The sequence below is a fragment of the Brienomyrus brachyistius genome, chromosome 16 (genome assembly GCF_023856365.1).
Source record: "Brienomyrus brachyistius isolate T26 chromosome 16, BBRACH_0.4, whole genome shotgun sequence".
In the NCBI taxonomy this organism is placed as follows: domain Eukaryota; kingdom Metazoa; phylum Chordata; class Actinopteri; order Osteoglossiformes; family Mormyridae; genus Brienomyrus; species Brienomyrus brachyistius.
In genome coordinates, this window is record NC_064548.1 from 4,417,961 (window position 1) to 4,432,262 (window position 14,302).

Consider the following 14,302-nt stretch of genomic DNA (forward strand, 5'->3'; position numbering starts at 1 on the left):
AGTGTGTCATCTGCATCTTCAAGGGGGTCATCAACTGTCAGCTTCCTGACCAACTCCAGAGTAGGGCAGGACGATTTATCGAGACAACACGATTAGCAAATCGCAAAGGCTGCGATTTAGGATATACATTACACAGCACGTCAGACCCAGGGTTTAAAACTGTGAGAATAGTTTTACAAATTCAGGCCGTGCTCCCTGTGTGACAGTCATTCTCACCAATCACAAGCGCCATGCTTCTTGCGTGCCAGTCATGCTCACCAATCAGAAGTGGCCCAAGAAGGCATATAGGCCCGCAAACAGCAAACACGTGAAACCCAAGGAAAATGTTACATTCACGGTGTGGAAAAAATACTGACTTCGCTACTGAGCTATAAGTGAATTGCCTTCCTATTTCATGGTCCGAGATTGTTTCAGAACATAAGTACATAAGAAATTTACAAACGAGAGGAGGCCTTTCGGCCCATCAAGCTCGTTTGGGGAGAACCTAACTAATAGGTCAGAGTTGTTAAAATCTTATCTAGCTCTGATTTAAAGGAACCCAGTGTTTTAGCTTGTGCTACACTAGCAGGAAGACTATTCCATGTGCTAACTACACGCTGTGTAAAGAAGTGCTTCCTCAAATACACTTCAAAATGTTCTCCCGCTAATTTCCACTTATGACGAGTTCTAGTATTTAAACTAATATTGAAGTAGCCATTTAGCTGAACAGGTCCTGTCATCAGTGGAACCGGTGAGCTCCTTTTAAACCAGAAGCGACATGCTTCAGCGTATCACACCTTTTGTTTATGTTAATAGGCAATAGCATTAGCATACCGCTAACCCATCAAAACAACAATGAGACAGTCAGTAATTCTCACAACAGCGGAGTTGGTGACCCCCCAAAAAAGCCGTAAAACCCATAATACAGTCGTGTTTATGTCATATGTTTTTGTGCTTATTAATTTAAATATTTCCAAATATTAATCTTAATCCCACAACAGTGATAAAATAAAAGCCTTGCTTTAACATAAATACTAAAAGAATAGATCGCTTTAATCGCTATTATGGGCACGCGGTCTTATTTTAAAAAGATACAAGAAGAGACACATATAATGTTTATTCATTCGTTTTGCATTTGTCCTAGTAATAAAGCAAAGGAATGATACGCTGCTTCAGTCGAAAACTGCATTTCAAATAAAATGCAGGGCTGGCAACTTTGGTCAGCTGCATAGAGTGAGATTTTCTGTTCTCTGTTCTGCACATACATTTACATGTATGTATGTTTTATTACCTTGTAAATAGTACATAGGGTTTGCAAACTGCTGTAACATTTTTGATGCAGCTAATTTTAAGAGGAAAAATTTTTTTTTCAGAATGGAATATAGATTTGCCGTAAGATTTCTTGCGTGAGAGTCTGAAAGAGCTTGCAACCCTGAACATTATATTTATTTTGTTTCACCTGAATTGATTTATATAGAAAATAACCATATACAAAAAACTTTGACCAACATGAAATCACCAGTAAACTACTTCTATTTATGAAATTTTATGAAATGCATACTATGTTAAGAAATTCCCAGCTTTACGGTTTCAGGACAGAACAGCCACTCTGTTATGAACATTACAGCTTTTTGGTTGAGAGTGTTAGATTCGCTGCTGTTATTAACACTAATAACACATTAGGCTGCATACACCGAAGTAGTTCTTGCTTGTTCATTGCCTGGGAAAATGTGGTTCTAGTGTTATTAGGGGGGTAATCAGCGTTACCTGTAAGATTGCTATTGTTTTTCTTTTTGCTGTAATTGTTTTCATTATTACTTTATTTAACTTGACACACCACACAAATTCTCATCCTTACATTAGAATATAAACCAGTTAATATTTTGATGGTATCTCATGCTGTGTCATATGTTTTACATTTACTACACACTGAATATTGAACTGAACCTTGACATAAAAAATTATATCACAAATCAAATCAAATGTCTGTCAAAAAAATTGCGATTAGATTTTTTCCCAAAATCGTTCAGCCCTACTCCAGAGCATGGAGTGTCAGGAGAAGAAAATTGTTGATCTTACCAAGTCTTGTCACTGTTACTTTTTTAAAACATTATCAGCCAATCAGAAGCAAAACCACAAAAACACCTATATAGCTTCAGTCCATGTTATTCTGCTGAACCAGCCTTCCTAGTCAAAGACTGTCGTTACCATGTATTCATGGGGTTTAACGTGGTCTATCCATCACTGGTTGTGACAAGCACATTTTATCTTAAGCTTGTCATCTGTCTAAGTGTACTTGATCTGTTTGCACCAAATATCTGTCTACACTTGATGTCTTAATTATATAAGTTGAATCGTGACATGTAAGGAATGTCTGAAAAGGCTCAGTGCCAAAAACCAAATTCTGAACCTGCTTCCGATTCTCAGGAGTCGAGGACTCAGAGCGGCGGCGGGCACGGCGGGCACGGAGGCACCACCGGGGGCCCCGATCTGGATGTTAGCGACGGCTTCATGGGCCTCAAGGACCACCTGGAGGATGGGGTAGGCCGCATCCTGGACCTGGGGCTGGATTTGGACTACCTCCATGTGGAAACTATGGATCGCCAGTCTGGAGCGAGCGGCGACCCTGGTTCAGCTGCTGTGGAGATGGGTGTGGCCCACGTGAGTGACATCTGCTCCTCCACCTCCCTGGGGGACTCTGAGGAAAGTGCCGAGTCTGACAATGAGGCCGATCGGGCGCCTAGTAACTGCAGCCATGGTGACCGCCCATCGCCTAGCCCAGACTCAACTGCAGCACCACCTAGAGACACTCCTCAGTGTTCAGTGGTCCCTTTGGAAGAGCCCGACCAGGCTAACATGGCCAGGGAGTACCAGACCAAGATGGAGTTTGCACTAAAGCTGGGCTACAGCGAAGAACTGGTTCAACTGGTGCTAAGCAAACTTGGGCCTGGGGCACTGATTAATGATATTCTGGGGGAACTGGTCAAACTGGGCAGCAAACCAGAGGCTGAGCCGGGGGGTGGTTCAGCAGCCTTGCCCTCTGCCTCGTTGTCTGCCACGTCCTCCTCTTCCTCTTCCACCTCCTCCCCTTCTGGTGTCTTCCGCTCTGCCTCCAACTCACTCCGGTCCGACTCCCCCGTCTACCCAGAGGGCCCAGATGACACGGACAACTTGCGGCCAGTAGTGCTGGATGGCAGCAATGTGGCCATGAGGTGAGCGCCTTCGTGCCACGCCCCTTCCAAAGCCCCGCCCCCATGCCCTGCCTCCGTATCAGTGTTTGCTCTCCTGCTTAGAGTTAAGTTCCCTTGCTGAGCTGCTTAGATGTGCCTCTTGATTTTCCAGGAGACTGAAATAATCTTATACATCAGTGAATTTGGCTCATGTTGGTTTGTTTTTTTTTTTTTTTTCTTCAGTTCATTTGGTATTCTGTTTCTGTTGTGTTTGGTTGTTGTATAATTGCCTTTCCAACATCCTTGCACTGGACCAACAAGGAATAATACTGAAACATTACAGTTTAGCCTTCAGACCAATGGAAAAATTTGTATTAAAAAGCTGCAAGTTTACAGCAGAGAGGAAACCAAAGGTGGGTCAGTGGCTGCTTGATGTTGGAGAAGCAGACAGTTTCATCACACGTACAACAATCCTTCGATTTATGGTAATTCAACTTAGGTTTTTTTCATAATGACTTACATTTTGAATATAGTTTTCAGGACCAATTTCCTTGATATAATGTTGTTCAGCCAAAAAATAAACCAAACAGTTTTACAAGCTATGATTTATGTGGTAGGTATAGCATAACGTCGGGCTAAACCCGTATTAGGCACCAGATTCCTCAGTGGAAGTTCACAACCAAAGAAGCCTTTATTTCAAATTATTGCTTATTACTTGTAACAGTAAATAGTACAATTTTTATTATTAGTAAAAATAGCAAAATTTGTAATTATTTGTAACAATTTAGTTGTTCTACTGATATTTGGGAAAGTTGTCAGGGGTTTTTCATTTGAGTTAGAAACAGTTTTTTCCATTTAAAATGTTTTCAGTTTACAGTTGGGAGGAATGGGATCGGTAACCTAGATTGAGGGTAGGCTGCAGTTTGTGGAGATAAAGTTATGGTCACTAAAGGATTTTACTGCTAGAGTAACTGCAGTTTTTGGGAGGATTAGAATAAGGGGGACGTTGTTTCCTTATTGATGGAATAATATTACAGTTTGTTTATTTAGCAGCTGCTTTTATCCAAAGATGTGTACAGCTGAGAGTCAGACTGTCAACTGCTCTTTTGTCAGCCCAGCTAAGAAGCTGTACAGTGATACTGCTTGTTCTGCTTCTACACTGGTGTGAAGTGGATCTGTCAGTTCTGCAAACATGCGGTGAATATTGTCCTTGATCAGCCTTGACTTCATAGTTGCAGGGCTGCTGATGAAGAGGCTGATGGATTAGCTTTGCTTATCCGGTCACAGTTTGATCCAGCTATTTTGGTGCATTTTCTTTAAGAAAGAAAAACAAACCCCCCATACACAAAAACACCTAAACATATACATGTAAATTTTATAATATTGTAATTATCTTCATATACCTGTATGTTTCTATTTGTCCGTGTGTCTTTTTCCTTTGTGTCTAGTATTTAAGATGCCGGCCTATTTTAACACGGGTCACCCTGTATTAGGGTGACATGCACTGTTAGCTCACATCTTCAGGGTTAGGGGTTTGTATCCCTAACCCCTACATTTGCATGATGCATGGCTGTCCTGAGTGTCTAGTTTCCTCCTGCATTGCAAAGATGTGCACTTAGGCTAATTAGTCCCTCTAAATTGCCTGTAATATGTGATTGTGTATGAGTACTTGTGAATGTGTGTCCCCTGCAAAGGACTGGAAGCCCATCCAGGGTGTCCGGAGCCTTGTGCCACTTTCAGAGAGCTTGCTTGGCATAGGCTCCAAGTCTGTTTGTGTGTGTGTGTGTGTGTGTGTGTGTGTGTGTGTGTTGGGGGGGGGGGGGGTTGCATAGATCACAATTGGGGACCAAAATGTTCCCAAAATGCAGAAAAAACTTTTGGGGACACTTCTTCAGGTCCCCATCTGGATAACCTCACTTTTATAAAAATCTGTGGATGCAATCAAAAAAGTAAAAGTGCCAAAAGTATTTTGGTTGGTTACTTATGGTTAAGGTTAGGGCTGGGTAGGGGTTAAGGTTGACATTGCTGGGATTAGGGTTTTGCCCATAGGAATGAATGGACAGTCTCCATAAAGATATGAATACAGGCGTGTGTGTGTGTGTGTGTGTGCGCTTGTGCTTGTGCATGTGTGACGTACCTCATCTTGCGCAGATGAAGGAAAGCCCTCACATTGGATAGTCTTTATATTGCTACTAGTGACTGCTTTGAATTCTTAATGAACTTCTCCTGGTACTCAGCTGTGTGCGTACAGTGGTGTTGCGCAGTGGCATTGTCATGTCTGTGCTGATTATGATTAAACGCATAATAGCTGTTGGCTAGAAGGTCTAAGCTGTGAGCCTGTTCTGATACTGAGCACATTGCATCGTGCACATTTGGCCAAAGTACCCCAAGTTACTTTGTTTTTTTTATGCCACTTGGCTATTAGTGTGATCATTCTGTATATTACCTCTCACAAGGGTGTAACAGTAGCACCCTATTCAAACATTTGAATGTTGCTAAGGAAAAACCCCGTCACTGTCACACATAGCTTTTGACTGCATGCTTACACCCCATCCAGGAAAGGCTTCACGTGGCTAAAACAATACGAATCATTGTGCATAACCATACAATATTTACTTGGGCAGGATACAAACATGCCAGGATTCAAAACACTTTTGTTTGTGTTCTCTGTAGCCATGGCAACAAAGAAGTATTTTCCTGCCGAGGTATCCAGTTGGCAGTGGACTGGTTTCGGGACCGTGGGCACAGGGACGTCACTGTGTTTGTGCCGGCCTGGAGGAAGGAGCAGTCGCGCCCAGATGCACTTATTACAGGTGGGCTCAGTTGGGAGACACGCCTCTTACTGCAGCCAGCAAGGTGCCTCACTCACACCCCACTGTAACTGTAACTGTAACTCTGTAACTCTAGGCTTTTCCATAATTAATATAAGACATGCAAAAATAAATAATGGTATGAATGAATGAAAATTGGAATAAGGAATATCAGCTCGAAAGAAAGTAAGAGTGTGTGTTGACAGCTTACTTGTAAGCAGGGTAGCTTCTAAATCGAATAGGACAAGAATATGTTGATAATAAAAACTGACTTAATTTATCAGTCATACGCATGATATGGTGGTTTAGTGGTTAATGCTGCCGCTTCACATATTCAGTTCGAATCCATCTGTATTAGGTGGAGCTTGCATGTTCTTTCTGTGTCTTATGGGTTTCCTTTGGGTACAGTTTTCTCTTGCAATTCAAAAGCACGCCATTAGGCTAACTATCATCTCCAGGTTGCCCTGTGTGTGTGTGTGTGTGCGTGCGCGCCTGCCTGCCTGCCTGCCTGCCTGCCTGCCCGTCCTGCAGTGAGGCCCTGGGCGCGTGCCTGCCCGTCCTGCAGTGGGGCCCTGGGCGCGTGCCTGCCCGCCCTGCAGTGGGGCCCTGGGCGCGTGCCTGCCCGCCCTGCAGTGGGGCACTGGGCGCGTGCCTGCCCGTCCTGCACTGGGGCCCTGGGCGCGTGCCTGCCCATCCTGCACTGGGGCCCTGGGCGCGTGCCTGCCCGTCCTGCACTGGGGCCCTGGGCGCGTGCCTGCCTGTCCTGCAGTGGGGCCCTGGGCGCGTGCCTGCCCGTCCTGCACTGGGGCCCTGGGCGCGTGCCTGCCCGTCCTGCACTGGGGCCCTGGGCGCGTGCCTGCCTGTCCTGCAGTGGGGCCCTGGGCGCGTGCCTGCCCGCCCTGCAGTGGGGCCCTGGGCGCGTGCCTGCCCGCCCTGCAGTGGGGCCCTGGGCGCGTGCCTGCCCGTCCTGCACTGGGGCCCTGGGCGCGTGCCTGCCCGTCCTGCACTGGGGCCCTGGGCGCGTGCCTGCCCGTCCTGCAGTGCCCCTTGCTCTACCCCCCCCCCTCACCCCATGACCCTGACCAGGTCATGCAACTAGATATGTAACTTAAGTTTTGCAATATTTACAAATTCTATATGACGGATTCCTAGATGCAAAGGTAATATTTCTCTGATTACTCAGTATGACCCTTTATTTCCTGGAATCCCAAAAAACAATCTACGGATATTGTATGAATGTTTATCTCCCGAAAAATCCTGAGCTACCGGTCTACAGATGTGTAACTTTTTCTAGAGTAGGAACTTTTTATTGTTTACTCCTCTAACAGTACATCCTAGTAATGCCAGAAAATTAGATTTTTTTGTGTGCGTGTGCGTGTGTGTGTGTGTGTATGTGTGCGTGTGTTTGTGTGTGTGTCTGCCCTTCAATGAGCAGGACATCCTGTTCAGGTTCCCCTAGCCTGTGTCTTCTGGCACATTGTGACTCTGTACTAGATAAATGGTTATAGAAAACAGATTGAAGGCTAAAAATTCATTGTTTGGTCCTTGATTCTAAGCTTTAAATTAGGTCTTAGTGAAATGGTAACATATTTGCAGTCTTAATCTCTAAGTTTAACATAAAACATAGTGACCTCTGTTTTTCTCTTTGAACATAGTCATTGTATCAGTTTAGAGTAGCACTTTAAAATGGAAGGAGACCACATCAGTGGCTTCACTGCCAGGTTCTCTTTGCTGCAGACCAGGAGATCCTGCGGCGGCTAGAGAAGGAGAAGATCCTGGTGTTCACACCGTCGCGGCGCGTCCAGGGCCGGCGCGTCGTCTGCTATGACGACCGCTTTATCGTCAAGCTGGCGCACGAGTCCGACGGCATCATCGTGTCCAATGATAACTACAGAGACCTGGCCAATGAGAAGCCCGAGTGGAAGAAGTTCATCGACGAGAGGCTACTCATGTATTCCTTTGTCAACGACAAGTAAGGGGGGGCTGGCGCTGGCCCCAGGGATGATGGTGATGATGCTGATAATTTATCAATCATGCACATGATGCGGTGGTTTGTGGTTAATGCTGCTGCTGCTGCACATATTAATACTGCAATCTTTCAGATTTGGTTCTTTTAAATTGAAATTCTTTTACATTTATCGGACAGATTCATAAGAACATAAGAACTATACAAACGAGAGGAGGCCATTCGGCCCATCAAGCTCGCTTGGGGAGAACTAAACTAATAGCTCAGAGTCGTTAAAATCTTATCTAGCTCTGATTTAAAGTTAAATTCTGATTCATTGTTAAATGATACACTAAGCTTGCACTCATCTGAAGTGCTGGCAATCCAAGCTTCATTAAATGATGCTGGCAGTCTGGGTACCCCTTTCTCCCCATTGTCATGACAACATGCCACTGATGATGTGAGGCAAATCATTCTTCTGTGACGTGGCCTCTGACCTTTGCGTTTTGTCCCTGCGCAGGTTCATGCCTCCCGATGACCCCCTGGGGCGGCACGGCCCCAGCCTGGACAACTTCCTGCGAAAGCGGCCCGTGCTCCCAGAGCACAGAAAGCAGCCATGTCCCTACGGTGAGCCGCGCGTCCTGCCCGCTACGAGCTCCCCTCCCCACATCCACTCGTGCCCTTACTTACATCCATGTTGCCCCCCAGGTAAGAAGTGCACCTACGGGCACAAATGCAAATTCCACCACCCGGAGAGGGGCCCCCAGCCACAGCGCTCAGTTGCTGATGAGCTGCGTGCCAGCGCCCGCAGCTCCAGGGGCCTGGGTGACGGCGTGCTGGTGAAGAGCCACAGTGCCCCCTGTGCCCCCCGGCCAGATGGTGCCAAGCGGCCCAGCTCCAAACGGCAGTCGGACCCTGCCGTGCGCGCCTACTCATGTGGGGACCTGGATGACAGCACACAAGGGGAGATGCGTCGGAGGAGCAGCGCCCCCCCCAGCCAGGGCCTCGTCTGTGCCCCCCCGCAGGACACCAGGCCGCAGCCTGTAGGAGGCGCTGCGTCCTTCTCCTGCTCGGAAGTGTACCCACGCTGTGACTCGCCGGACCTGAGCTATTACTCAGTGGTGAGCGGCTGTGCATCGCTGGGCCTGGCGACAGAGGCGGCCCTTCTGCGGGGGGGCTCCGAGCCATCCGACTGTGGCAGCGAGGGGGGGGTCAGCTGCGGCAGCAGTGGCTCCGACTCCTTCAGCGAGCGCACTCGTGTGCTCTCCCCAGACCCGCCCCTGGATGACCTGAATTGCCGCCACCACCGCCGCTACCTGCAGTACCCCGGCTACCCCCACTCCTACATGTATGCCCCGCCCCCCGGCGCTCTCTCGGCACAGTACTACCAGCGGCACACCGAGGGCCCGGGCAGGGCACAAGGCTTTGGCCGTGAGGACAAACGCTCACTGCCCTACATGCCCACACGTCCGGTGGTGAGCTCCGGCTGCCACAGCGACTGCACCTCGCTGCCCCTGACCCCCCCGCGTCCCCCCGCCTCCCCCCCTGGCCGCAGCTTGGCTTCCACCCGTGCCGAGAGCATTTCTGACTCCCGCCTCTACCGGCAGTCCCTGCTGCAGAGAGGGGGGCCCTACAGCAGCTGGGACTCGTATCACGGCCACCACCGCCCCCCCCCAGCCATGCCGGTGCCCCCACCCAGCCAGCCCTGCTACCAGCCCTTTGCCTTTCAGAATGCAGCAGAAAACCGCGAGCAGGCCTGGCGTCAGCCCTGGGGCCGCTCCCCCAACCCCAGCCACCCCCCAGCGGAGCCCCCCCCTCTGAGCCGCTACCAGGACGTGCGGGAGAAGGTCTTCGTCAACCTCTGCAACATCTTCCCCCCAGAACTGGTGCGGCTGGTGATGGGTAGGAACCCCCATGTGACAGATGCACAGGAACTGGCGGCGGCCATCCTGGCTGAGAAATCCTCGGGATACTGAGGAGGGCCGGGGCTCCTCCTGTCCTCCTTTAGTGAATCACTGCATCTCTCCTGGGCCACTGGCTGGTTCACATTAGTGATGCATTATGGAGGTGACAGATGACATGGTCTTCATTACTGTGATGGGGTGAGGTGGCACTGAAACCCCAGTGCACATGCAGGCCAACAGTAGCACTTGGCTGCAGAAGACTGTCGCTTTCCATAGTTTTAATTTTTAAAAAATTGCCTAAATGTATCTGCACAGCTGGCAAAGTTTTGTTCATAGAGAGGGCTTTTAATAGTGTGTGTGTGTGTGTGTGTGTGTGTGTGTGTACTGAAACAAAAGTCAGTTTATTATTATTTATTTTTCACAAATTGTTAATTTTTAAAATTTTTCTTTTTGTAAAATGAGTTTTAGCAAGAAGGTGTTGATCCTTAAGGCACTTTTCCATTGGTGTTTATCCAACTAAAGACAGAAGCAAAAATCCTGGCAATCAGATAACATGAGCCCAAGGCTGTAGGTTTGCTGTGATTCATCGGAGAGGCAGAGGTCATGCTCCGAGATCAGTAGAAAATTGGCTCAATCAATTTAACTGGCTTTTTTTTTTGACAAAGTAAAGCTAAAACTGTTTACTGCCGTTTAACTGTGATCAAGGTTTGGGTGCTCAGGACGAAAACGTTCCAGTTTCAGCCATCTGCTGTGATTCACAGGGTAATGAAATACACATGATGACCCCCAACCCCAAGTCACCTTAATAACGACGTATTTATTTTTCTATACGCCAATTATTGTTTTTACCCAGAATGCCTTGACAGTCCCTGATGCCGAGGGATTGGCTTTCCGCTTTACAATCCATCGCTTCTACTCACTTTGCATTCATTTGTTTTTATTGTAAAAAAATTAAATTTCTTCCCAAAAACAAGATGCCATTGAAATCACAAGACTTAAGCTGTTTGAGGATATGCAAGTCCGTGTGGTTGATGCACTATAATGTATTGCTTAATTTATTTGATCATTATTGTTCTTTTATGTTTTGTTTTTGTTATGTTGTTTGTCATGTTTTTTGTTACAGTAAAGTTACAAAAGGTGTTGTCATAGAAACCAGCAAGGGTATGCCCTGTCTAGGTTACTCATGGAGATGGATGTGTGTATCGCTTTGGGTTTACTGCTGTCCAGCAAAACGGTGACCAAATGTATAGAGGGGGCAGTGCTTGCCAGCTCGCTCTGAAGTTATCCGCATTCCTGTTCCCCACCTAAATATTTCTGGGGTTGGAATTTGAAGCCGTCACAGTGGTTGTGCACCTGTGCTCAGGTGCCGCTTGCTGGCTACACCATCTCCGTCACACAGCGGGAAGGACTTGTCTGCCCGCCACATAGCTGTCAGACTTCCGTTCGGTGGTTTCCTCCTAGCTGGCAGGGGAGACCGTACCGCTACACAAACCTTGGGGGCTTAATAATAAGAAACCCTTTTACAGTTGATACAAATTGTATCTTATTAAGTTAATTACAGATTTTTAATATATGAGAGATACACATGTACACAGTATATATGAATGTTTATGATAGTTTACAGTAGTCACACTTTTAACTGTTGTTAAAGAGAAGGTCTTGGGCAACGTTTCATTGTATAATTACAGTATGGAGATGGGTTTGGCGGGATGTAGAGTGCTGGATGCAGATGCTCCTATTAAGGAAGTTTAGAAGGAACAGTGATTACAGGAGGGGGCATTTGCATTGAGACATTAAACCCATTTATGGCCTCAGCAACATGTATTATCACAGTATCAGTGTTCATAATGCTGGAGGCCTATTTTCCTTAATGCCATTCACTCCTGGTGTGCCGCTGTAATATACGTAGGTGTGCAGTTGTTAGCATTAAGGTAGATCTAGCAGCTGTAGCAATAGGTAATATTAGCAGTAGCAACTGAGAGTATCAGCAGATGTGGACAGTTGACACCAGAATCGGAATTAGTGACAAAATGCTGCAGAAAGAAATCTGGATTCATGAAACAATTACAAATTCTGAAAGCGGTCCAGGTCTCCAGCATGTTCAGTAATTACCGATCAGGACAGGTAACTGTTTTTGTTTGAAGTCCTGTTTTCTTTAATGGCCCACTTGGTTTCTTGGGGGTCGATATGAAAGAGGGCAGCATGATGTGTGATGAACACCTTTTTTTAAACGTGAAGAGCCTTCCCCTGGCCGCGTGACACCATGTGTCGCGCTGAGCGGTGGGGTGGGCGTACAGTAAATGCTTCTACATGGCATTGCGCTTATTGACACACCCAATGATAATCTGAACCGTGTTCAGCTGTTTCTTCCTCTTATTTTTCTTAATGCTTTACTACTGTCCAAGAGAACTTGTGTAAAGGCTGTCAGCTGCTTGGCGTGATGTTCAATGTGTAGCTTTGCTGGATGTTTCATACATTATTTTTAGGTTGTTCTTGCTGGAATCGTTCAGCTCTGCTCTGCTCTGCATTTTAAATTGATAACGTATCTCATTACAAGTAGATTATGTATCAGTGTATACAAATTAGTGTCAGTATAGTACTATGGATGCAGATGCCTTTTGCTCATTTCAGCATAAAGGTAGCATTTTGTGGAGTGTATGAATTTCTGTTTAATATTGGTTTGCTTTCATGGAGTTTTATTCTAGTTGTAGAGTATAACATATTAGAAGCTTCATCGTAGAACTACCTGACAGGTCTTTCCTTTAGAAAAAACAAAGAAAATGGAAAAAAAAAAGAAAGCTTGACAGTGCAGGACTTCAGGGATGCTAAATCCCCATGATGACCAAAGGAGGTGGCTAACTTTATACTCAAGTGTTAGTGTACATGTGCATTGTTTTGCCAGGCCTACAGTAGAGCTGGGGGATATGGCCAAAAATGTTATCGCGATAAAAAATGTTCATATTGGTCGATATTGATAATTATTGCAATGAGTGTCAAATCGTTCTTTCCAGTTTAATGATTGATTTTTACTCCTGGGTTAACTAACTATTCTCCTGAGATAAACTATTCTCTGTCATCCAAACGTGACAAAAACTGGCCAGAATGATGCTCTCAGAACAATTCGTTATATTTTCTAAGCCCACTAGATGGAGTTCTCTGTTCATAAAAGGGCTCAAAGCGTGTCGAGAAGGAAACAAAAAGCGCCACGTGGTTTTGAAAAGTATCGCAAATGGTTCATGAACCCTCATTTTGGCCATCACTACCAAGCATTTTTGGCATTTTGTATTTCACAAGTCTGAGATGAACAGCTTATTTTAGTCATCGCTGCAAAAACACCACCACATTCTATCTGTTACTTAATTATCTGTGGATTGTTACTGTCGGGGTTTTTCATGGATTGAATTTTACTGAGGCTTTTCCTTTTGGATTTCGCTGGATTACCCTTAATGTATTCTGTTACCTGTTGAATAGATCCCTCCTTTTCAAGGCTGTGCTTGTGTTGCCAGTCCTGATAAGTAGTCACAAAGAAAGTGATGTCATTTTCTGATGCAAAGCAAGTCACCGAAATATCGAAATCATATTGCGCATTTGGAACATTGATATCGAGGGACATTATCCTGCGATAATTATCATTTTATCACCCAACCCATGCCTACAACATAACTCACCTGGAAAACAAAACTGAAATGCGGGCCAAGCGCCTAAAATTCAATGTCTCCAAATCTGTGTACGTCTGCTTTTAGTTTTAATCTATTCCCCCAATTTAATTTAATTAGTCCAATTAATTGCAGACAATCCTTGTTTAGCCCAAAAAACTGCAGTTAAATTTGTGTATGTACAAATGGTGAAACTTAAGAACTTCACCCTGCCCTTGGTAGTGAAGTGGCACAGAGATGTCTTCACTCTAGTGTCACGTCATCACTGTCATCATTTCAGTCACACAGGAAGATGGGATTCATCCATTTCCACATTATAAACAATTAAAGAAAGTAGTAGGACTCGAAATTGCATTTCATTTGTAGCTCTGTGTTTATACTTGGTTGAATAAACTAAATGCATCCCCCTAGTGTTTGCAAAGCATATTAAATTCATGATTCAATGTGTTTAGATTAATTGCAGTTACAATATGAGATGCATAATTCCAGCTTCAGGTGAACTGATTAGATATGCAGCGAAGCTGGGTGTTTTTTTGACAGCAGTCCAGCTCAAGAGACATCTGTCCAAGAACATGCCAATAAATCGTCACCAAGACTATTGTCATTTGAACATGTCAAGTTATTTCAAATTCTTTAACAGGTCTGCTTCAAAAGTTCAAGTTAAACACCAAATTCCACAAAACCGTGTCTGATAGTAATGTGCAGAAACGTGTATTTTCCAGAATTACTTTGGTCAATGCTTGTGTCTGCAGTGAACCAATGCTTGGTTTTGTGTGATGTATTTTGTAAAAGAATTTGTGAATCGGGAGCTTTGAAAATAAAATAAACTTGCATTGGC

At 45.5% G+C, this 14,302-nt stretch overlaps 1 protein-coding gene across 3 annotated transcripts in view; it reads left to right on the plus strand.

Annotated features, from left to right (window-relative positions):
* Positions 1-14,302, plus strand: part of LOC125709640 (probable ribonuclease ZC3H12C) — a 29,117-nt gene extending 14,815 nt beyond the window's left edge. For all 3 annotated transcript variants that reach the window (XM_048978296.1, XM_048978297.1, XM_048978298.1), the window contains 5 exons: positions 2,407-3,191; positions 5,823-5,962; positions 7,697-7,931; positions 8,425-8,531; positions 8,613-14,302. In XM_048978296.1, coding sequence (XP_048834253.1) covers positions 2,407-3,191; positions 5,823-5,962; positions 7,697-7,931; positions 8,425-8,531; positions 8,613-9,880 — 2,535 coding nt within the window. In that variant the 3' untranslated portion in view covers positions 9,881-14,302. The remainder of the gene's footprint in view (positions 1-2,406; positions 3,192-5,822; positions 5,963-7,696; positions 7,932-8,424; positions 8,532-8,612) is intronic.